Source organism: Protopterus annectens, chromosome 16.part0 (assembly GCF_019279795.1).
Source record: "Protopterus annectens isolate FY-2018-M chromosome 16.part0, PAN1.0, whole genome shotgun sequence".
In the NCBI taxonomy this organism is placed as follows: domain Eukaryota; kingdom Metazoa; phylum Chordata; order Ceratodontiformes; family Protopteridae; genus Protopterus; species Protopterus annectens.
Window position 1 is genome coordinate 438,488,330 of NC_056750.1, and position 26,556 is coordinate 438,514,885.

General features: G+C 35.6%; 1 protein-coding gene across 3 annotated transcripts in view; it reads right to left on the minus strand.

Moving 5' to 3' along the window:
- Positions 1-6,208: 6,208 nt before the first annotated feature.
- Positions 6,209-26,556, minus strand: part of LHX2 (LIM homeobox 2) — a 101,475-nt gene continuing 81,127 nt past the window's right edge. For all 3 annotated transcript variants that reach the window (XM_044058370.1, XM_044058367.1, XM_044058369.1), the window contains exon 5: positions 6,209-15,008. In XM_044058370.1, coding sequence (XP_043914305.1) covers positions 14,721-15,008 — 288 coding nt within the window. In that variant the 3' untranslated portion in view covers positions 6,209-14,720. The remainder of the gene's footprint in view (positions 15,009-26,556) is intronic.

Genomic DNA, 26,556 nt, shown 5'->3' on the forward strand with positions numbered 1-26,556 from the left:
CTTTGTGCAGAAGTGTCTTTTTTTGCTCTTCAACTGAAGATATGATGGTGTGGGGCACTGGTTTGTGGGAAAGGCACAGTGTGCTGGTTGAGTCAGCTATACTTCTGTTAATAACAGGTGCACAGAAAATGGGCTAAAACCAAATGATAAAAAGTGCAAGACTGTCTCATTTGGTACACAGTCCCAAAACCCAGTTTATAAAATATATAATGTCCCACTTCAAAATGAAAATTATGTTAAAGACCTTGGGATGTGGGTAGATCATTCTCTTTCCTTTGATCTCTCTCTCTCTCTCTCTCTATATATATATATATATATATATATATATATATATATATATGTGTGTGTGTGTGTGTGTGTGTGTGTGTGTATATATATATATATATATATATATATATATATATATATATATATATATATATATATATATATATACACACACACATACATGCACACATAAATAGGTATGTATCTTGCAACCCCAATGAGCTCATATACATTGCATAACGTATTTATTACAGCATATGGAATATCCATTAAAAAATGAGGAATTCCACATCGGGAACTGTGAAAGCATCTCCTGGTTTGCAGCACAGCTTATGCGTCATAAATAACTGCCTTGAATGTGCAACTTTGGCCATTACGAATAACAGACTTCGCCTCTGTGCAATTATGTCTAATCATCAGTGTGGGGCCAGCCAGTGCATGTGGTTCTGTTATGGAGTCCTGGACATCAAAATGCTCAGAAAATGATACACTGAAAATATTAAACTACAAGTGGTTTTGACAGGGCACCCCCTCCCAAGTTATGTATATCAGCTCCATTGTCGCACCAACTGAAAGGAGGAAGACATCTCCAAAAACAAAGAAATCAGTTCTTGTGCACACAGAAATCACAGCAGCAGTGATTTCCTCTGCAAAACAATGATCATCATTCTGTTCCTTGTTGTCTTGTGCTTTGAGCAACTGATGCTCAGGGAATTTTATCTCAGCCATGTGTAGATATACTAGTGCATGCATCTATATGTTTTGTTTTGTTGCCTTTATGCATATTAACTATAGCTTCCAAACACTCAATCTACAAGATTGTCACTTGGAGTTCCCTTTTCAGGGAAACAGGAATTTATACCATGACATTTTTCCTTCTCCCCCTCCCAGCTAACACACAAAAATGTGCAAACTGAAGGATATAAAACATTATTTGCATGCAAGAGATTGTTTGTTAAATTAATAATTTGAAATTAATATTCATTTACCCAATTCAATTCCATACTGGGGTGGTATTTTTTTCAGTTTTGTAGTAGTATGATATATCAGTTGCAGAATATGGGAAATTTATTTTGTTTCATATTCCTGGCTATTTTTCCAGACAACTATATAGTACTCATTTGGTAGACAACTAAGTGCTGAACAATATTTGTATACTCATTTATTCATATAAGTTCATTAAGATATATGGGATTTGAATTATGCCTCCTCCCTTTCAGAATTAAAAATTGAATCTATACATGGAAAAAGAATCCACAACAACTTTCAAGAGGACATGAGGCAGATGGATAAAAAAGTGTAAGGGTAAGTAAAATGTTAAAGCACTTAAAAGTACAGACTTGAAAGGGTTACTGTGAGCTTCTGATATTAAGCAAATGTAATATAATAAATGAAATACAACTTATTTTATTGAGCCTGGAATATAGAACAACTTTTACAGTCAGTGTCCTTTTATCTTGCTCTGTTTTTAAGTTGCTTTCATTTGTTAAACAGGAAAATATGAATTATTTTCTAATTGTCTAAACATAAAAACATCTATAGTTAAAAAAATTCCTTTGTTTTTTTTTTGCCTCAGTAAAGTAGTGTTTACAATACAATTATATGTATTAGCTGATTTTTCAATAAGATGAGCACTGCTGCTGCAAATTAAAATATTTAAATATTTTTTAACCTGATGATGTAGGCAAAGCGGGTCTATATTATATTCTCGAAAGCTGACAATGTTGAATCTGACATTGTCGACACGAGAATATCGAACGCTCAGAATCTCGAGCGTGTAAATGGAAATCTCTGTAAGGGGAGATTTCCATTTACTGCAATGTAGTGCAGTCTCGGAGTTGGTATAGTTAAGTGGGGGGGTTTGGGGGTGCAGGCAGGCTTGCCCCCCTGCTTAAACCCATTAGGGTACTTTGTCTTTTTATAAGGTTGATGTTTGAAGACATCGACCATATGTTGTTCGATGTTTTCAAATGTCAATCTTATAGACCCGGCAAAGCAGTGAGTGATGGACGTATGATGATGATGATGATGATGATGGAATAGTGGTTATTAAGTATTTGGTACTGTAGATGGTGTCTATGTGTCTTTATCACACCATTAAATGTACACAAGGTTAAGATTATATACTGCACACAAAACATGAAAAATGTTGTTCATCTTAAACTTAATACTCCTAAGAACCTATAAATGCACATCTTAGAAGGGGAAACTTACTGTTTTTTTTTTAACCAGCCTTTTGATTGATACTCAGAAAGTCTTTCTTTTGCAAATCTGTGCAGTCTTGGAGTTGAATACACGCACATAGATATATATTGGTGGGAGGGTTTTAGGACTGAATAATATGTTCACTAAATAAGATGTGATTATTCAAAGTAAGCACATTCACATGTCAGAAAATGCATCCTTTTAACCATTTAGTACACAGCATATGCCTTAATATTATCCCTGACTAGGACATACACTACAGAGTTAATCTTCAGTATTAGGTCTTCAGAGAATATGATATGTAATATCGATGATCTGTTTGTGCTTTGTTTCATAATTTGCTTTGTTTAGCCAGATGATAGTCTCTCATGCTTTTAGTTTCACTCACAAATCCAGTCATATTACTATGCAGTTAAAGTCAGCTTTGGACAGCTGCAAACCTAATTCACTGTGCCCATGCTTTTCTCCCCTTGCCACAAAATGAAAGTGTGCCAATCAAACTAGGAAGTCTAAGACGTGATTTATTTGGGTCTATATGATGCTATCGAATGGACTAAATAGCGAATGCTATTTAGTCGATCCGATAATGTCGAAATGGCAAAATAGCAAAGTCACGGAACATCGATTTTTTTCCCAGGGAAAAAATTCAGTGGGCTGTCTTTGGGACTTTGCCATTTCCTCCACTATGGTGCGATCTCGGAGTTGGTATATTTAAGTAGGGGAGGTTGTGGGGGCACAGCCCCCCATGGAGGGTGTGTGGGGCAAATCCCCCCACTTAAATTTGTGTTTAAGTTTATTTTTTTTTTTTTACGGAGCAGCAAATTTTTTCCCTGGGAAAAAATTCGCTGTTCCATTTGATATTTTGTTGTTTCAATATTATCGGTACAATGAAATAGCGTTCACTATTTACATGGTATGATAATATGATATAGACGTGATATTTTTATACATTTATACGTTTGTAAAGGCCTATATGGGTACCAAATTAAGAAACTGAATTGAACACCAGCAATGGGTAGAACTAGTAGAACTACTGTGTGTTTATATTTAATTGTATGTCAGGTAGTAGTGAAAAATATGTCCAATCTGCAAATGAAAAGGCCAAAATGAATCTGATCACAAGACTGTCAAGAAACAGTGCTCCATAATTTTACTAATTCTTCTTTGGATTTCCCAACTGATAATACTGTTATGGTTCTCCTGATTGCTTTAGTCCTGCTAGGGGCCCTATGACTATAGAAAATGTGCTGCTAATCCTAGCAGGACCTCTATTCTCTTAATACTGCTGTTGAGCTTATGCAACCCTGCAGTAGGCATCTGCAATTATTTTACTTGCATAAAACAGAACTGAACTCCTTAGTCCTACTGAGCTCAGAACTGTGACAGTTCTAAAAGTGCTCCTGTACCCTACATGTAGCTACTACTGTCAATAATTCCATAGTCATAGAGCAGGTCAGACTGAAGCTGTCCTAGCCAGTGTTCAGTGGCATTTCTACGTTTCATAATAACAATGAACACCACACTACCCAGTCATGCACCAGTGGAGTTGATTAAGTCTTTCAGCTTTTCCCAGTTAGGGGTCGCCACAGCGGAACTCCAGTCCGCTCATGATTGGCAGTGGATTTTTACGGTGCCGAGTTGCCAGTCCGATGCCCAACCTTCAAAGAAGGTACGCCCATTCATGCTCGCACCTACCTGCATGTCTTTAGCGTCACTCGACCGCAGGGAGGACATGCAGACTCCACATAGAAGGCGCTCCAGCCAAGTGGAACTTAAGTAATTGTTGCTAATATTCCTTCTAATTAATAAGAAGGGGAGAATAAACTATAGCAGAATACTATACGCTGAGTCTGAAACAATGACAGGATTTATTTGGTATGCGTTTTATGGTGCATGGGGTACATATATCATGCCATGTGTTTGTCTGTAAATACATCTAACTGTTGGTTAGTGAGGCAGCTGTACTACAAAGTAGCACTTTAACATTCACCCAGCCACATGAATACCTATTGATTTCTACACTTTAAGACATCTATAAACTTTTTAACATCATCATATCAAATTAAGACTTCAAAAAACTTTTTCATATCACACTCAAAATATAATTTATTTTAAAATTAATTTCTATTTTACCTTTATCTGTGTTAGATGTAGCATGGGCATTCATATTCCACAGTTATATGGCTTATAGTATATTAAGTAAGTTTGAAATCTACATTGTTTGGGGGGGCTGCAAACTAAGAATAAACAGATCTTTTTTAATCAGCATGCAGTTATTTCTGCCATATTATGGCAGGGATAGCCACCCAGCAGTGTGAACATTGGCTCTAGATGATTTTCACTGTTGGAAGTGAAACCCCGACTCCCTATGCAAAAATAGGAAAAGGTGTTTTGGAGGGATGGAGATATTCATACCAAAAACAATGGGAGGTCACTAGTCAAAATAGCAGCAATTATTTTTTTGGGTGGCAATCCCCCACACCCTCATATTAATCTCTCTCCATATATAGTGACATTCATGTGACGTAAAGTCAAAATATCTAAAAGCTGTTGCTGGCTCAAAATATTGAAAATTTGGAATTTGCCCTTTTTTATTGTTGTGTGATCCCAGAGTTTGTACATGTTAACAGGGAATGTTGAGGTGGTGAAGGGGAGCTTGCCGTCTGCATAAAATAGGTTTTCTTTTTAAAACTTTGGCATACACCCATATATAAAGGGTCTATATTATAACAGCGAATGCTTAAAATAGCGAACGCTGTATAATTGACCCTAAAATGTTGAAACGGCAAAATGCCGAACACACGGAACAGCAATTTTTTTCCCAGGGAAAAAGAAAACAAGATAAAGTGGGGGGCTATGCCCCCCACACACCCCTACTTAAATATACCAACTCCGATATCGTACCACAGTGGAGGAAATGGCAAAATCCCAAAAATGGCCCAGTGATTTTTTTTTTCCCTGGGAAAAAAATTGCTGTTCTGTGTATTCAGGATTTCACCATTTCGATTAAAAAGGGTCAATTAACAGCGTTCGCTATTTTAAGCATTTGCTGATTTAATAGGAACCCGATTTTATATATATATATATATATATATATATATATATATATATATATATATACACACACACACACACACACACACACACACACACAGACACACATAAAACCAACTCTGAAATCTCACATGCTCAGAGAAGGGGTGAAAAGTTGAGGTAAGTGCTATGTTTTTGCTCTTCTCCAAGTATAGTCACCATGCAAGACCATCAATCAATGATCTAGCATAAACAATAGTGAAGGGTTCCATTCACTCTAAAACTTCTGGATTATGAGTATGCAAATCTTCATTCACTTTCCTTCAAATTGTTTTGAAACTAATTGTTGTGAAGAACTGAAAAGGGTGGTAGATTTCCACCGATTTTAGTAATAGTCCATGCCACTATCACAGCTTCTTCCCAGCCCATTTTTCTTTTTTGAAATTATACAGAAAAGATTGAAAACATCTTAAGAATTATAAAGCAGCAGTGAGACCTCATATTTCATAATAACAGTTTCATTTTCAATAAAGTACATTTGATGATAAATGCGTACTATACACTGAATTAGTGATGTAGGTTCATAAGAAAATCTGCTGTTTCACTTAAACGTGAGCAAAGCTTTGGATTTTTCTTTTCTCTACATATTTGATAATGAAAAACTAAGTTTACCAATGATTAAAAAACACACATGGAAGCCAGATTTATTTTGCATTTTTTTGTTTGTTTTATGTTTCAACAGAACTGAAGACTATTACATCAAATGTGGAACTGTACAGGAATGTGAAAAAAACATCAGGACTGCAATAAGTAGAAAAAGTACAGCATTTAAAACCAACAAGCGCTAAACAAATAGTACCACAGTATTGAAACAATCAAAGGGAACAGCACAGTTCAAACAGGAAATTTCCTGCAGTTCTTCTTAAGAAAATTCTGTTGTATAATGTTTGTTTTTCTTTTCTTCACAAAAATCCCTGATTTTTTTTTCAGAATTAGGAAATTATATTTACCAGTAGCAATGATCAAACATATGTTTACATCCTTTTATAATTCGGAAAGGCAATATGAGCAGCCTTTGTATACAATGGAAAACATACCCCCTAAACTAACATGTCTATCATGGGAAGCAAAGTTAAAACTATATTTTAATAGATTTGTTTTGTCACCAACATAAAAATATAAACAAATTTCAAATATTACTTAGGATAGAATTATTGAACATAAATATAACAGTGATTTATACAAATAATAGCATTGCCTTTTTAACCCATGAAGCAACAAACTTGATATAAGCCCTGTTTAGTATCTGCAGAGCCCAAATAAGAGGTCCTAAGATGGAGGGTATATTTTTTTCTAGCATACATAGTATAGCCAGAATTCATGTCCTTTCAAGGCTAGTTACAGGTTCTTAATCCCACTGTTTGGAAACAATTTTTAACCAATGGGATATTTTTTCATAAAAATAAATCAGTTTGTTAAAGTGATTTTGTTATGGGGAAATGTCATTTTTAGATGTGTAACACATGACTAAGATACAGAACCACTACCAGGTATCACAGGCAGCTAAAAACAAATGTTTTATTAAGCGCTTTTCATCTTGCAAGGCTTCTTCAGATACAACAAAATAATAAAACTGTGGAAATTTCATGTAAGCCTGGGAAACAACAAGCACTTGTCCATAATTACCATTAATGATTCTGCCCCCCCCCTGCTGTTACTTTTGGTCTAATCAATCCCTCTAAACTTGAAACTATGGTCTGGGTTGTCCATAATATGCCTTGCTAATGCATATTTATTCTATTAATACAATAAATTAATACAATAAATATGTTCATATTTATTGTATTAATAATAGAAAGAATGAAAAGGCTTAAATGAAACCTCCTCAATTTTATGTATATTAAAACTTAGATGTTTGTTGAGGTAGGACTGCACGTTAACTAAACAATTAATATGACATTTTTAGTGAAATTAAGATGTATATTAAAGTGCAAATAATAGGGGAATTTATACATTTATGACAGTAGTTTTGTGTTTTACTTATTCTTTTTTATGGGCTGATGTACTGAATTACGTAGCTAGACTGGACTATGGATAATTGACTGAAGAATTAATGTGATCAGGTGGTTGTAAAATAAAAATGGGGAGTATGCATTAAGTTGTATCTGAAGAAGTCTTGCTATCAGCAAGACGAAAACTGCTTAATAAAATGCTTGTTTTTAGCTGCCTGTGTGTAACCTGTTAGTGGTTCTGTATCTTATATAAAAGTTATATTTAGATGTGTGCCAAATTTGTATATCCTCATATTAATTTTTGTGATGCAGCATTCCTATACAGAATTTGATTCATGACATTATCTCAGCATGAAGAAATGGCTTAGAACAATGAACAGCATTTGGAGGCATTCTTAATTCTTGCATTGCATTTAGATTTTTCTCTTTTCCAATCACAAGAATAATTGTACTAATTTGTAATACATCACTTATTAAATCTGATATGACTTTTATGAAATATTATCCTCCCCTTGCGATTCTGAGACCAAATAAGCACTCATAACAAGGCATAAATAATGGAATAGTTGTTCAGTACAATACTCTCCAGTGTGTACCACTAACAAAAAAGTTACATTTCACATATTTCATTACTATGAACACACATATATACTACAGATGATTATGACAAAGTATCTAATTGCAACATATTGCTGTGTTTGAGAAATGGATGCCAGTAAATTTATTTCAATCGCAAAGCTCAGAATGGAAATGTATTAAAATCTATTTTGAGAACACGTAACTGGATTGTGACTGGGGACTGGATCATAATTCTTTTTAATACAGGGGGAGTTATAACTGTCCGCACATGATATTACATGTTAAGAAATTTTGAAAGTTTTTAAATCTGTGGGTTGACAAGTAGTGTGCATTGCTTCTGACGGACAGTTGTTTGGCAGCATGAGGCATTGTTACAACTTTTAAAGCTGCTAGTTACTTTTTGGTGCAGTACTGTAGCGACTGTCATTGTGTGGAAGCATGAAGGTCAGCCGCAGTGATGATTATCTGTGAGGCAGTGTGATGGTCATTCGGGTGGCAGTGTGATGCTCAACTATAGTGATGGTCATCTGGGTGGCAGTGTGATGTTCCACTACACTGTCAGGCTGTGTGGCAGTATGGCATTCAACCATAATGATAGTCATTGTGTGGCAGCATGAGTTTCACTTGTGATTTCTAACTTCAAGGTTCTTATATGAGAAACTGGGTATACAAAGTTTGTTATGATAAGACACTTGCATGCCAAGTGGGCAATAACACAAAAGATTATGATTGTATCTCCAGTCATAACCAAGTTGTTATATGTTTGAGAAATTATATTCAGTCAGGGAAACATACAACTACATAGTTATGATCAGGGAGACCTGATCATAATTCTTCATAACACATGGGGCAGGTGGAGCTCCATATATTATCAGTCAGAGAGAGAAAAACAAGGTGTAATGTTAAGTGGTTTACAGCTTTGAAAGCTATAATATAGTTACTGAGTGCTGCCACACTATCCTTTGTAGTACATAAAGCTTTAAATACTGAAGTGCACTACAAGATTGTGAGAAAACAAAGAAGTGTAGGAGTGTAAAGTGTTTTACTGACCTGAAAGCTGTAATACACTTAACGCTGCCTCACAGATGCAGACCAGAAGCAATGTCTTTTTCTGTTTCTGTGACAGCCTTAAAATCTGTAATACACTCCATGCTGCCACACACACAAGTGTGGCAGAGTAAAATGCATTGCACCATTTCAAACTGCTTTAGCTTCCCACCCATGTTTTGTGATGGTTGTTTATACTCTAGCAGAAGACTGCAGCATTACAGGGGTGAAAGGGTGGCTAACAAAGCACCTCTTAGGTAATAAGGGTGCTTAACGTTTACTGTCTCCTGAGTTAGGTTGCAGTTGTGGTGCTTCATGTATTATAGTTTTATGAAGTGTGAATGCATGAAAGCATGTACACCAAGACAAACTTATGTGAGATACACACACACACGCACACCCAGACATACACACATTCAGTGAGTACATATGCATGCATTTGTAACTAGCAGTTAATTATTATTTGCAAGGAAAAGTATCTATTGTAACTGGCTTTTATGATAGGCCTTAACTTTGAGTTTTTGTTCAGATTCCTCAATGGGTTATATTTTGTAGAACAGTAAGCTGAGAGGAGCAATATTAAACTAGGTTTGCAAAATCCAGTTACAAACAATATCATTAGAAGTGTTGCGTATTTTCTAAAAGGTAACTACAGAAAGAAATAACAGGGCAAAATATGTAGCTGAACTACTTTTATGAACATTATTTTGGTGCTTTCTTTAGCAACGTATCTCTGAATGCTTTAATAAATCATTGCATTCATGCATGCTATTATGCATATACTTTTAGGAAAGGTACCTTTGAAATGTAGCAAGTTACAGTTGATTATTACTCTGCAAATCTGTCTACAGGATGGTTTATCACTATTTAAGTAACAAACAAATGCAGATATAACCACTATTAGAGTACAGTGCCATTTTTGTCTCTATGTGATGTGCCTTTTGAAGTATAGAATGTGAAATAAGTGAAAAATGCTAGTTCTTACAACAGTCTTCTCCGTTTTTGTTTTATTAAATGCCTGAAGCATTCTTTGCACACACTTATTTTAATAAGACAGTATCAAAATGTGTTTATACAAACTGTAAATGGAATTCAAGTTGTAGCACCCACCTCAAATAAAAAGTTTGGTACGTGAAATATCATGCAAAACACTGTATGAATAACAGGTGATCCCACTTCAGAGAAACTAAAAATGTTCTCAGTGTTATTACTTGTAAAAATAATATTCCTAACAAATATTTGTTTTGGCTATAGTACATTACTACTACAAGCCAGACAGGAAGTGTAACACCACATTGGTACTCTGCTCACCAAAACCAATCATACCGAAGGCTGTACAAAATGTTGCAGTTTACTGTTTTATTTGTTAGCAGGTAAGCTAAAGACTAAAGCTACATGGTCAGTTAATACGACATATAGCCAGTATGATGCAGCCAATCAGCCAGCATGTTTGGAGAGGGGAGAGGAAATCAGAAAATGTCAGCAGTCCTCTGGATAAAGTGTGTTACCCCAAGCATACAGTGACCACAAATTAGCACTGGGCCCTGCACCCCAAAAACTGTGAAGCAGAAAAAATAGACTGTAATGAACTGAAACAAATTCAGTAGTTCAGAGAAATTAAATCACTTTAGTGTCTGGGGTAATTACATTCTAAAATGTTATAAATGCAGCAGTGTTTCACAGACATGGGGCAGATCAGTTCAGCATTTTATATGGACATTGATGGCTCAAGCTCCTTTTAAGCAGTACGATGCAGTTTTAGCAACATATTTGGAAGCTGTGAAATAATTAAAAACAATTCAGCACTACGTCTTTTAAATTTGTTTGCAAAGGCCTACAAAGCCCCCGATCCCAACATTTGTGAAAACTGTATAACTCTGAAGCCACACTACCTCAGTCTAAAGCAAATAATTGGTTTATCTGAAAACCTAATTGTTTTCCTTCAAGGTTGTAAGGCATCACTCAGAGCTGAGTTAGTATGTATGTTCATGTATATATTTACACAGACATGCATATGTAGCTCTCACTTGCAGCCCACCTGCATAACTACTTAATAAAAGTATTTTTGCACTTCTTTGTGTTATCTTTTCTGTGTGATATGTTTCAATACGTAGCTTTGGTATTGTGAAGTTTTACTGTGCTGTCTGATATGGTAAGTTTTAGATGTTTGCTATTCAGTAGGTTGAACTTCTTCCGCTAAACAGTTAAATAATATGTCAGTGCACCTCTAGGCAGGGAAAGAGAAGGAAAAAATTCAAATAATGTCAGGAAAAAACGAGAAAAGAAAACTAAGGAAAGGAAGAAAAATAAGTGATTCTTTTTAAATTACAACAGAAACCAAAAACAAGCGCAGAGGGACCATACCTAATTATTAAAATCAAACTCCTCCAAACTTCCTGCTGCTACATGAACACCAGGCAGCATATAGAACTATGTGGGGGGTTCACTGTAAAATTATATAGTGAGTCTTAATTATTTTCCTTTCATTTTAGCTCCTGTCTTTAGAGGTCCTTATGGTTCTGTGATGCTTTCACCACTGTGAAAGGTAGATTTTGACCAGTAAGTATTCTAGCATTATATACCCAGCCTGTAGATTAGTAATTGTGCTATAACCTTTAATGGAGAATACTAACCTGTGGTAATGTATAAGTATATTGGAGTGCAATGAATGCATAAATAATTTGTGTTGAGCGTGTGAGCACACATGAACCTTCATGCTGCTGTATGCCCAAATGCCTGCTATTATATAATCATGTATGCGTATTTGTCCATACATTTTATATTCATAGGCACATGCTATGGACCTAACGTGTATATAGGAAAATATTAGTGCCTCAAAATCTGTAGAAAAAATAATTACAAAAGAAATGAGTAATAGGCCAATTACCATATAAAACAAAGAAAGTTTCATATTAAATATGGCAAAATATATTAAATTTATCAACAGCCATCTTAAATCGCTATTCTTTTAAATGATAACACATTAGAAGAGAGGTGACAACCAAGCCAGAAAAAGATCGATGTATGCTTACCGTGTGGGTAAAATTACTTTGTAAATAAATTGGTCTAGAAGAATGCATATGCAATATCTCCTCCCATTTTTCAGCAGTGCCTTCTCATGCCCTTTATGAACAGCAGTACACTTGCTAATAAATGAACCTACATTGTGCTTTAATTTAAATTCCTGCTCTTTGAATGTAGAGAAACAGACTTCTGTTAATACAACAAGTACTGATCTCACAACTCAGTACTTTGCCATTATGCAAAAATCTTTCACAGTGCCAACAGTACCACACCTCTGGCCTACAGCAGTAACATTAAAGAATTGTGGTAGTCATATAAAGGTAATCGATTACAACGTTTAACTGATGTGTTGATGTTACATAAATGAAACGCATTCGGAGTCAAAATACACAATTCAGCAGCACAAGAGCAGTGTGGTTTGGTCAGTAAATTCCCTTGTGAAAAATCATCCTTAATCAATTAAATATTCTACTGCGGCGTGCCTAAATGTCAAGAAAATTACTGGGACAAACTAATAAGATGTTGTTGTATCCTGCCTGTACTGACAGATGAAATATTCCAAAATCTGTTGAATATTTGAGGATGGTCAACTGTGAAAAAATGTACAAAGCTGAAATAGAATAAATTAATTCATCCACTGGGTATACCTTTTATTTACAAGAGCTTTCCAAGCAGTCAAAGTAAAATGTTAATGATCTTGCTGGTTTCGTTAGCAGATAGCATTTTTTTCCTATTCCTATTTCCCCACGGCTGCAAGAATAAAGCAGCTTTATGTACACAAATATTTTTATAATTTAAAAGAATTTTTTAAAATGAATTTTGTTACATCAGAATAGTAGGGCAGTAAAAATGAATGTACTTAAGTCATTGTCTATTGTTTGGGGTATAGAATAATAAATTCTATATTTTCAGAAACACTTTGCAGGCAAAGATTATTTGTAAAAGGTTAATAGATTTTTATTAATATACACTGATAAAGTTTTAAAAATGAGTTTCGTATCAACAGAGCTATGATCTATTTAAATGTCAGTGAACTTGATACTTTACAGATGTTGGCATGTCATCATTTTTTAGTAAAGTGGAAATAGTCTTACATCTGGATGCTTTCTGGGGATGCATCACAAGGTTTATAATTGATCTGTACTGCTCTAAATCCAAGAAGCCCATAAATAATAATCATAATAAATAAAATATTTCAACTAATAGCAAATGGATGTGTTTGCTGTACATTTCATGTAGCAATCAAATTTGTACTAAAGACAAACTCTGCTGCTTCTGTGAATTGCTTTCTGTGAATACTGCTTACTTTGTAAATGGCCTGTCTTTACTACTGGAAATTATTAATTTTATCTAACTGCAAAAATATTATAAAGATACAAATGTTTTCACAGTTAGCAAGCATCTTCCAAATAATAACCTTCACGTCAGGCTAGTATATCAATGAAAGCATGAAAAAGCTTTTCCTTTCCCAGTCTTTATTTTCATTTACATGTTCCAGATTTCTCCATCACAAATAATTTCCATCAGTTTCACTTGTGAATATGAACATGACTGGCAGTAATATCAAACCAAATATCTTTTCACATATATAATTAACAATGGTAAAGTCATGACTAAATTCATTTATCCTGTTAAAACAGCTCACTTGACTGCAAACAAACACAAAAAAACAACAAAAAAAAAAAAAAACAAAAGAAATATTTTCTGCTGTCCTTTTAGGATTGTCCATTTAAATATGTACCCACTGGAGCTGTTAAAAAGATTAAGTGCTATATTGTTCATGTTTCCGACAGCTGGTCCTTGTATACAACACATGTCCACGTGCAACAGCTGATTTTACTTTAGAGGCTCTACCATGCTAGATATAATATCTTTCTAGTCTGTCCTTCATTGAAAGTAGAGTATGATGTAATAGATGGCTCAGATCCATATCGGCCTACACTTTAATTAAATAATGCAAAATTTGACACAATCTCATTGGGTACGTTTTGGGTTTTTTTTGTGGGGGAGGTTAATTTGTAGTTTATATTAACTTCACACTTTTTAAATTGCTTTGCATGTGTTTTGGGTAAAACCATGAAATGTTTAAATTCAAATACCCACCTTGAACTTTTAATTCCAAATAAGGATGGTCACCTTGGGACAAGTAGAAGTAAACATATAAAATTCGCTCTGGTCATATAGATATATATATATATATAGATAGATATTTAGTGAAAGAGAAAAGATGGAAAAGCACTAAGTCCATGTTTTGTTGAAAAAGTGTATAAGGCACATGGCAGTCTTTGAAAATGCACACACTTTAGCCAGCTTAAATTAATATTTCATTCCCTTGCTCAGTCCACAAACTGTACAGTTACACAAATGTTGTGTTGTAGTTAGGTCTTCCAAGTTTCTCTTCAGCCTACGAATGTGATGCCACAACAATGAGTTCTTCAATGGTCAGTTAAGTTCCTTAATGCGATAGTCTTTCATACAAATCATCTATTAAAAATACACTTGGAAATTAGCTATGAATTGTTTGTTTCTTCGTAGGAATCATGTAAAATGTCATTAGAAAAGATTTGTGAGGGTCGTCTGTGAAGGACTTCTGGATTCATGAACTTCAAGACTGCCTGGTACCGATGTCAAAACTGAAGTCACAGTCGGCATTGTAGGATTTGTTAAGTCAGTTAAGGTTGTGGGAGTGCTGGACGGACTGAGAGATGCATTGGAAATTTCAGATGCCGGACCAGAAGGTGTACCTGCTTGAAGTGCTGAATCTGAACTTTTATCCACCCCTGTGTTTTCCTGGCGTAAAAGGTTCCGTCTGAATTTAGCTCTTGCATTCTGAAACCAGACCTATGAAACATTTAATTGTGACATGTCATTAACTCATTATTGGAAAATACCCATACAATATAATTAAAATCCTCAAACAAGTTTTAGATGTCATTTTAACTATTTGTGCTATACAGAGAATATAAAATTATGGAATATTCTACATACCAACCTGCATTTAAGACGCTGTACATCACAAGTTGTGTCAAATACAAATATTATTGTCTCCCCCTCATTGACAAAGATAAACTGGATACTACTTGTGTGAGCATGTATTGACCAAGGTAAACAAATCGGTCAAGAGCATTGTTCTAGCATTTAAAAAACATCTTGCTTTGTATGACTCGCCTTTTGCGCCAAGATAAATATTCTGCCTTTATGGGAAATATCATCAGCAATGAAACACATTTATCTTACAATTGTTATCCCACAGTGGATCGGTTTGCATTAGAGACTTATTGATGGGATATTGAAATAAATATCCTAAAGGCACTGTAAATGACAACACTATTTATTTTACTTTCTGTAGCCTTCCCCCTTAAATTATAATCCGTCAATATGATAAAAGACTCTATGCTTTAAAACTGATTTTTTTTTTTTATGTGGAAATGCAACAGATTAAACTTTGATGCTCTGATACCTACAAGTTCGCCTTTAAATCTTCTGAAATCAGATTTACTTTCCAGTCAACTCATTAACTACTAATTATTATATTTAAAACCTAATTTGTTTTAAGCATATTCTCTCTATATACTTTCACAAAAAAGTGAAAACAATTGCTTTAAGGATAATGGTTAACTTCCACCCCCACCAAGATTTAGCTCGCAGTGTACAGCCAATCTGTTACCCTTTCAGTCACACCACTGATTCTGTTTCTTTGCAGTCTCTTAAAGCGCTGCACATAATTTTATAATAATTTCTGTGTATGTAGCTTTACATTGTGTACATTGCTGCTATTGTTGCTCTGCTCTTGTCTTCCACTGTGCACGTGGCTGAAAAGTAGTTTTTCACCATTCTACCTACCTCAAATAAATTAAATAAATTGCTAGTCATTGTAACTCGGGACTTTTACAAGAAAATCTCACTCTACTTTATTGTAACTTCTCCCTGATGATGATAATTTCCAAAGGATTTCACAAAAAAAAAAAAAAAAATTTCAACACCACAGGAAAATTGATTTAAAATGTTGTATTACCATAAATTATTTATGGAAATGAATCTCTCTCTGGCACAGAGGAATAAATCCCTCACTGCAATCCAGATGACATGAGTTTGCGTAGCAGCTTGGCTGCTGGGACACCCAGACAGGAGGATGGGAAATGAGGTGTGCACAGCTATAGCTGGTCTTCCCTGGGAGAGAGGGGTGTTGCAGTTATCAACTAGTCTTCCCTGGGGGGAAGGGTGTCAGGGTTCTCAGTTGGTCTTCCCCGGTGGGGGGTAAGGGTGCCATGGTTCTCAGTCTGCCTTCCCAGATTGTGGGGGGGGGTGTAATGGTTCTCAGCTGGCTTGTTTGCTATCCCAATGTTAGTCCTACAGCATTTAAAAAGAAGGAGCCATTATGGAGAATATGAGCTGGGATACCCAAACAAGACACATCTGTGAAGAAGCATGTATGTACTGGATAAAGGAATGCTACTAGTACCTGCAGTGATGCAGGTAATCTTACTGCTAAGTGGGACTAGGATTATACAGAAACTTCTCTATAGCTCATGCTTTATGTGATACAGGATGGCATTAGAAAGGAGCTATGTAGTTCTAGGTCAAAGGCAGAAGGAATGATCACCTTACAGTTTCATTCGGGCAGATAACCCTGGCTCTCTCAGGCAAGGTGATGGTTCCAGAGATGGAATGAATAGGGACAGGGACACCAAAAGGTTCAGGGCTGCCTGAATGACAGACCCTCTGGATGGCTCACAACTGTGGTACAAGTCCAACAGGGGAAGGCTTGATGGCCATCAGGCACAAGGCAAATGGCATACAGAAAACAAGTAATCATTCATGCAAAGAATCAGTGGAAGAAATTACAGAGCAATATCTGTCCACTGCAGTTCCAAAAATGGCACAGACTAATTCCCATAAAACTATAATGTAGTTTAAACTCCTGTACAAAAGGCAACTGAAAGCACAGCCAAATGAAAATAAGATGAATTCCTATATTTATACAAGTCTCGATGCAAATTTAGTGCAACAGTACTGTAAAGAAATGATGGCTTTCCCTGGGATTCACAAAGGCATAACGTACAGTGCATTACATCTGACTTTGAAAAAGCAGTAATAGGTACTCGGAGGTAAAGGGCAGTATATTACGAGCAAAACAGGCAACAAGAAAATAACCAACCACCACGGCTAAAAGAAGCAGCAGAAATGTTAATAAAATAAAAAGTTAATCAAGAATAAGATAGTGAGTGCTTTCACTGTGATAGCAGCTTCTTCAGACCATAAAAAAGCTATACTAACTAGTCCATTCATAAAAGCACAATCCACCAATCACAAGTAAAAAAATCAGTCATGTGACTATAAATACCAATCCATGCATTAATTCATTCATCTAAAACATATTGACAAAACTAGATTATGAGCTTTAAAGTACAGGCTTTAAAGAGATACTCTCATTTAAATCCAGACTTCTATCTGCTCGCAAAGTATCCAGTGAAACTCTTTTGTTCTGTTACAAAGATAGCTGTGCTGCAAGATTTCAGAAACAACTTCCAAAACAGCAAACTTAAAACTGTCTGGATCCATGTTCAGCAACATGTTTACCCAAAGCGTTCGTTAACCTGTTATTCCTAATGTCACCAATATGTTCCGGAATCCTTTCCCTAAAGGTACAATTAGTTTTCCCCACGTAAAATGAGCTGCAAACCATGCATTCTGCATAACAGATCACATTCCTAGACTTGCAATCTGCATAAAAGTCAAGTTCAATCCTATAACAGTTAAAGGATGATCAATGTGGGTCGTGGACCATATGTACACACAGGAACTACAAGCCCTACATGGAAACGTGCCCCTACATGTGAAGTGTTATTCAAATACATCATGCTATGGCAGTTAAAGCGCTCACCACCTTATTCTTGTTTCACTTTTTATTTTATTAAAGTTTCTGCTGTTTCTTTTAGCCGTGGTGGTTAGTTATTTTCTTTTTGACGATTACATCTGGCTTTTCCTGGGATTCAGAAAGGCATAATGTACAGTGCATTATGTCTGAGTGATATCAGACTCTTATATCACTACAGTGGTACAAGGCACCATTCCATAGCACTGCAGCAATGTCACCGGCAAAGGCAGCAGTGTAACAGTGTGAGGTGTGGCTAATGCAAATTAGCCAAGTTCTTTTCCCCAGAAATTTCAAACACATCAGAATATCACAATAGACTGATTCAAAGACTGGCTCTACTGAGCTACTTGGGCAAAAAAGAAAAAAAGTGTATGCAGTCTTTTAACTGCTTACACCCTTTCACTTCTATTACAGGAGAAGGGCTGTTAGCACTTCAGTGGGTAAACACTGCAAAATGGTGAATGTATGTGTGTGGGCGTATGCATTTGTAAGGGCATGATTGCAGCTGTTTGTGTGTGAATGTCTGGGTATATGTGTGAGTGTGCATAGATATCTGTGAGCACATGTTTGAAGGTACCTGTGCAACTGCACTGCATGGGCTGATGAAGCACTAACAGTTAGGTGTGACAGTGCAGTGTTTCATTCAGACACATGAGCCATAATGAGATGTCACTCACTGCAGCTTTATCATGTCTTTAAATCAGATTATCACTGTTGCTCTTTATTGGGCACAACGGAGTTGCCAAACAGTGATGGTGATCATTATTCTGAATACTGGCCTTTATTTTTAAAACAGCCATTCTGCATAATAATTCAACAAAGACTTTCAGTGAAAATTACTTTGGAAAATAAAATTACTTTCTATTCACAAATCAAAATTTAGAAATTCACGCTTTTGCTCATAAAACTAAAATTCATAATGAAATAAAATTTACCTTATTACTGTAGCCAACCTTTTGCTATTAAATCATCAGAATTTTATCTGAAGACTGCACAAGTAAAATACAGGTTATGCCACCTTTTCAGTCAACATTGTGAGTGCTCAAAGTCGCATAGTATCGCTACAACATCTTAAACTACAAGGTCTATATAAGATCAGATACAGATTAAAATGGAAAGAGTCTAAAATTTGAAATAAAGTTTGAAAGTCTGAAAAGAGGAGATTTCCCATTACCAGGGTTCATTCCTGCTTCCCTTCTGTGTAGTCCATTAACCACCACTACAAAGTGCATTGCTATTACTGGAAGCGTTTACATTCCCTCAGTCTTCCAACATATCATAAAAAGTATTTTAGAGATACAATAAAACTAACTCAAAATGGCATCTCACATCCAGAGCAACATCTTCATAGTACCTGGCCTAAATCTTGACATCATCCGGAAGACTGAATGAGAACATGGCCTTCAGGATTATCTCACCCAAGAAATATAATACTAGTGAGCTCTGAAAACAAATGATTTGGACTCTTTCTTGCCTTGTGACTTCTCCCTCCCCAACGTATATATATTGATATATCTTAGAAGAGAAAAAAGTTTTCATTCTTGTTGTATGTATGTATGTATACATACATATATATATATATATATATATATATATATATAGGAGCACTTTATAATCTCAAAATTCTGCAATACCGAATTTCAGAATCCCGAAATCATAAAGCTGAAAGCTCTAAATACCAAAACCCCAGAAGCGCGAATTTCAAAATCCCGACGTTTGGAGATGTTGAAGTAGCACTTCTGGTGTTTGAATGGAAGTTCAGGTAAGTATGTATGTTTAAGGGTGTTGGTTAGGGGCTTTAGTGTGTGTTGTGACTGTGATGTGTGTGTGCAAGGGGAGTATAGGTGTGTGGTGGTGTTTTCATGTGTTTGTCTGTGTAGTGCAACCCTGGAGTTAGTATATTTAAGTAGGGGGGGTGAGGGGGCACAGCCCCCCCCACATGGGGGTGCTTGTATGTAGTGTAGGCTTGTGTGTTTGCGTGGAGGGAAGGTATGTGTTTGTGTATGTGTGTGGTGTCTGCTTTGTGTAGGATTCACGATTTCAAAATTCACAATTTTGGGATTTTGGTATTTAGAGCTTTCGGCTTTATGGTCTCGAAATTCTGAGATTTGGTATTTCAGGATGTCGGGATTATAAAGTGAATCCATATATATATATGTATATAAAATGTGTGTGTGTATGGTCGGTTATATTTGGAAACATCGAATGCTCATTTTAGCAAACTTTTTTCAAGCTGTGAACAAATGCTCATATTAGCAAACATTTTCAATGGAGTTTTTGCTACCAGCATTTTGTATGGGATTGTGGTGCAGCAGATTGATGGGCGATCTCAGAGCTGGAATATAAATTTAGCGGTTGCCCCCCCTACAAAACATTTTTCGTTTTTGTTGTTTTTAATCACTGTAGATTCAATCAAAAATGACTATTGTTTTTATGGCTAACATTTCAAATGTTCTGTGTTTGATGATATGGTCTATATATAAAATGAATCAAATAAACTAGTTCAGTTTGGACTTTAGAATGTATTGCATTTGCCTTCTAGGTATTTCCTTCTCTTTAACAGCTTCCCTTACCATGATTTTTTATTGCTATATACCTTCATGTCGTACCAAACTACTGTATGTTATTTATATTTGTATATTGTAACAAACTATTGTATTTATGCAGCTAAAACATAACTGCTTGTGTGTGATGCAGGTGCACCAATCAGAGCTTCCTGTTTTTATTAGTGTAAAAGGCAAAAAGGTTTGTGAATTGAAATACTAAAATGCACATGTATGCTAATATATAGAAGCAAATGTGCAAAAAACATGACCTTTCAAAAAACAACAAAACTAGAGGATTCCCATTAAAACAGCAAAAACAAATCGGGTCCATTAAAGTGCAATATAGTTAACAATAAAATAACTGCTAGCCAAAATGGATCCTTCCTGAAACGTAAAATTAAGCTTTACTTAACAATATACATAAAATGTCAGTGAAGTTATGCTGACATGCTTAAGTGCAGTCTGTCAACAGAATATATTGTCAGTACTGTCTCATGGTGTCTTTGCCACACTGTCCTCATTTTGGTCTTTTATTAAATGTATTTAAATGTTTATTCACAAAGTGTTGTACAGATTAAACATAATTAACAAGTGAAGCTTTACACATTTTAAAGTACTGTCACAAAGTGAAAAACTTTGTCAAACATTCTCAAGTCAGTTTATTTCAAACCATTTGAAAACTGAGGATTTCTGGCATATCATTTTTTTTCAGTGCTGATGCATTTTGGATTACAAACCATTTCTTTATATTCAAAATACTATGCTTATGTATTCATTATCTGTATACAAATAGTAAAGCCTCAGTAATAGTTGTTGTTGCCTTATTGTCTGGATTGTGACAGAAAAAAAGGTATATAACCAGTCCAATTCACTTTCGTAATTAATAAATGAATACATATAAATTTACATTTATCATGCACATCCCTGGAGCACAGGTCAGTGCAAAAATACCACAAGACCCCTGCCATCTGAACTCAATTTCAAGTGCTACCACTACTGCAGGGGGGCAAGATTTAACTGCTGCTATGCATGTTGCTGAAGAGACATTGCTGAGTTGTGTTTCAAGGAAATGTTCCTCGTGAGCTGCAATCTTAGGAGTGCAGTTTGATAGAATGTTGGGAAGAGTGCGCGCGTGTGTGTGTGTGTGTGTGTGTGTGTGTGTGTGTGTGTGTGTGTGTGTGTGTGTGTGTGTGCGCGTGTGTGTGTGTGCATGCTCGTGCGCATATAATATGGAGACCAGAGATCTCTTGAACTCCATCTACGGGTGGCAGCACTCCTGTACTTAATATGTTTTTATTTTCAGTAAAGCATCAGTTTTTAAAACAGTTGAAAAGTGCTTGATTACTCTGAAGTCTTAAATGAGCTTGTCTAGTTTGTAGCTCTTTTTCCTGATATCTAGCAGTCTTAGCCAGCAATTTCCCTGTGGTTTGTTTTTCCTTATGGGTGGAGACATTTTACCCTAAGGCTGGAAAGGTATTGTACGTCACTACAAGAATCTTTAATAGATAAAATGTGTGTGTCTACAAAACTTTAGGTCACAACAATGTATGTTATTATTGTCAATATACCTCATAAAATCATAGAGTAAAGACCAACTCAACAGCATAGCATCTGAACAAAATAAAACAAAATCTTAGAAAATATTTTTGTAAACAGACCTTACACGACTTTGTGTGTGGCTTCATAACAGACCCATTTCTCCCAGATGATGTAGTAGTCTTTTCCCCAATCCTCAAAATACAAAAAAAAAAAAAACACGGAGTCCATTATAGCCACATGATTCCTCCTTTGTCACCCAGCACATCAGAACATCCGCGCAGTGCTTTAAAACTAAAACAAGCCCATTGTGTTTGTGGTTGACACAGTTCTCCTTTTCCTGTCTTGGCCAGACATGGACTTTAAATAATCAAGAATGAGTGTAGAATGGTTTACCAACTTAGTAATCTTTCCAGGAATCAGACCACTACTGCTTCAGAGTTTATTAAAGCTGCAGGATTTCAAACTTAGTATCTGATTTTTGATATAGCCATATGTTTGGCATCTTTCATTTTTCATTAAATATTTGCTATGTATCTCCAAAAGAGTGTATGATGGTTTGATCAGACACAATGAACATGAACACCACATTAAATACTAGGAATGGTATGTAAATATCAGTTGTGCAAACATTATATCCATTATAAAATCTAATGGGTGATATAGTACTTTAGTGGAAACCAGATTCCACAGTTCTCTGTGGCATTATGTGCATTCTGTAGGATAATTCATTAAATTCTCAGGTATATTTGCTTCATTGACTGGTACATCTGATTTATGATTAAATTAAAAAAGAATCTAGTCCCTGATATCTGACGTTTACTAACAGCATGGTGGCGTATTGCTTATCTCTGCCTAAAACCTTCCAGGGTTCTATATTAAGCCCTCACTTCTGGTCATTTGTATGTGTGTAGCTCTGTCTTTTGTTTTTGTGAATGCATAAGAGTTTGGTGGGTAATCCAGTTCCTCCCAAAAACATAATGTATGATTTACTACAGTAAAATGTTGAATATTATATATGTCTATTGATTTGGGGGTAAATATTTACCACTTCCATTGCACTGTGCCCAATGTGTCTGAAAGGGGCCCATAAAGGACCAGTTCACCTACCTTGTTAGGAAATAAAATAAATAGAATGAGGAATAGAAACTGACAAAGAAAGTATAATGGTATAAATTGAAAAGGGAAGATGATGTACATTTTAGTCAAAAATTGCATTTCTGCATTTATATGCCTTGTAATATTTTTTTCTGTTCTATCTACTGCCTCAGATTTGGTTGAAAAGAATGTACTGAAACAATACACATAACATGTTAGCAAATGAATGGAATTATAGACAGGCAGACTTAGTGGATTTTGGTTTGCATTTCAGAGTGCAAACTTTGGTATATACTGGCGATCAAATATATTTATGAGGAAACCTCCGAAGCTAGGTTGTCTGTTACACTGGTATATAACAGGCTACTAGTCATCACACATCTCACCCCACTAACCTTTACATTAAGATAAAGACCCTCTTTACAAAACAGAATTGAACAATCCTTTCCTAGTGACAACACAACTCTATAAAGGTCACTCTTCAAAAAGCAGTTTGTGGCAATGAGCATGTATTTCTAAGTACCTTGCTAATTAGTATCATAGTATAACACACACAACCTGTTTAGTGCTGTCCAAATGCAGCAATCAGGAATGCAGAAGCACTTAGATACTTCAGTATCAGCCTGTACACTGGCACATTCATGACTATACTGCCAACCATAACACTGACCTATCAGTTCAGTAAAATTTGCAATGTGAATTTGCCATGAAATAAAAGAATTCTAAATAAAGTGTCCATCCATACTGCACGTAATGGAAAACAGTAACATAACCAATTGCTATTTTCCTGGCTGGTATGGAAAAGGGATATTAAAAAAATCCTCTAAGGAAGACTTTAGCAAGATGTACTCGGCTCTATCAGACTGAATGTGGTAGTGAGATGAAACGTGGATTAGTCCTTATAATACTAGTACAGAGACAATGTAAAACAGTATGAAATTAAACCAATGAGACTATAAATGAATGGATGAGGAAAATACCAAAGTCAGTAAGGTAAAATGTGTGTCATACTAAAATTGCCACAAGTTGGACTGGTTATAAAATAAGCACAACTAAAAAAAATCACTGAAATAGATAAGTGTTTGGTGGTAAAACAGTAAGCAATTAAAGCAACCTTATTTGTGCCAATTTTACTGAAGAGGGGGATATTTTCTCAGAAAAGGAGAAGCTGAGTGAGTTACTTTCATATGGCAGAAAGCTGTGGCATGGAAGATGCCAAGTTTGATATATGCCTCCGGGATATATATTTTTTTTAATTCCAGCCTTACAAGTCACCTCAATATAGCAGCCTCCCATGTGTGCTTTTACGTTATGTCAAACACAACATAAAAAATCCACATAGAGGTTGCTGTGTTATGTCAAACAAAATAAAACAACGATCGCTACCATTAAATATTGGTGGACATGAGCAACCACCCATGTGAATGAAGGTAGGAAAAAATACCACCCTTAACAATAAAATACTCAGTAACTGCTTGAAATGGTTGTAGCAACTATTGTTGGTAATGACATTTTTCCCTGAGTATTACATGCTTTCTTGTATTGTATTTGATACTATTGTGTGCTTGGTTGTGTTACCGCCATCTTTTCTGCTATATCATATCATTTTCTCTTACAGTCAGAACTTTAGTCGCCGTTAAACAACATCTATGTTAACAGAAGAAACATTTTTATAAATAAATCCTGTGGAAGGATTACATTCACTCCTGTTCCTCACTAACTATTTTGACAAAGTTTTACTTGGTGACTATGTTGCTTTAATGGTTGGCAGACTATCATTAACACATTATGCTCTACTGTGTATAAATCAATGAAATGAGAGGTGATTCTTCAATTCTGTATTAACAGCTACATTTTGTAAGTTGTGTGTTGATGCCACTAGTGTTTCATTTAGCAAGCATGAGCTTTCTTTGATTAACAGAATTTAATTTCATTTTAAGCCACTGAAATATTTGATTTTGATACATGAATGCATTTAAATTTTTCTTTTATTTATTTTTTATATTTTTTTCTGTAATTTGGGCATTCTGTTGAACAGTTATTCCCTTTATGCCAGCACACTTCCCTTTATTTTAAATACAGTAGTAATTTAGATATTGTTATACAAAACTAAAAACAGTAGCCTTGTAGCCTACAGAAAATATTACATTATTTTGCACAATTTTTCTCTTGGGAGCACTTACAATAATTGTATTTTGATTGTTTTGAATACTGAATTTTAGCAAAACAATGGGGGAAAGGCTGCATGTAACCCAAAACATAAATGATTAAAATTCAGCACACTGCTTAAACTGATAAATCATATATGACATTTTATGTTGCAGTTCAGTTTTTGAACAGGAGTAAAAATCAAGTAATTTTAGGAAAACTATGTCTACAAACAGCTGTAAAATTTGCAGGCAGATGTAAAAATAATGACACTGTATAGGGTGGTGGAATGAGGAAGTACAGGAGAGTATACAGAGAAAGAGGTTGGCAAAGAAGAAGTGAGATTGTCAGAGAGATGAAGAAAATAGACAGGAGTATAAGGAGATGAGGTACATGGCAAAGAGAGAGGTGGCAAAGGCTAAGGATAAGGCATATGAAGAGTTGTATGAAAGGTTGGACACTAAGGAGGGAGAAAAGGACCTGTACCGATTGGCTAGACAGAGGAACCGAGCTAGTAAAGATGTGCAGCAGGTAAGGGTGATAAAGGATAATGAGGGAAACATACTTACAAGTGAGGAGAGTGTGTTGAGCAGATGGAAAGAGTACTTTCAGGGGCTAATGAATGAAGAGAATGAGAGGGAGAGAAGGTTGGATGATGTGCGAATAGTGAATCAGGAAGTGCAACAGATTAGCAAGCAGGAAGTAAGGGCAGCTATGAAGAGGATGAAGAATGGAAAGGCTGTTGGTCCAGATGACATACCTGTAGAAGCATGGAGGTGTTTAGGTGAAATGGCAGTGGAGTTTTTAACCAGATTATTTAATGAAATCTTGGAAAGTGAGAGGATGCCTGAGGAATGGAGAAAAAGTGTTTTGGTACCGATTTTTAAGAATAAGGGTGATGTGCAGAGCTGTAGCAACTACAGGGGGATTGAACTGATCAGTCACAGCATGACGTTATGGGAAAGAGTAGTGGAAGCTAGGTTAAGAAGGGAGGTGATGATTAAGTGATCAGCAGTATGGTTTCATGCCGGGAAAGAGCACTACAGATCAATGTTTGCAATGAGAGTGTTGATGGAGAAGTACAGAGAAGGTCAGAAGGAGTTGCATTGTGTCTTTGTGGATTTAGAGAAAGCATATGACAGGGTGCCTAGAGAGGAGTTGTGGTATTGTATGAGGAAGCCGG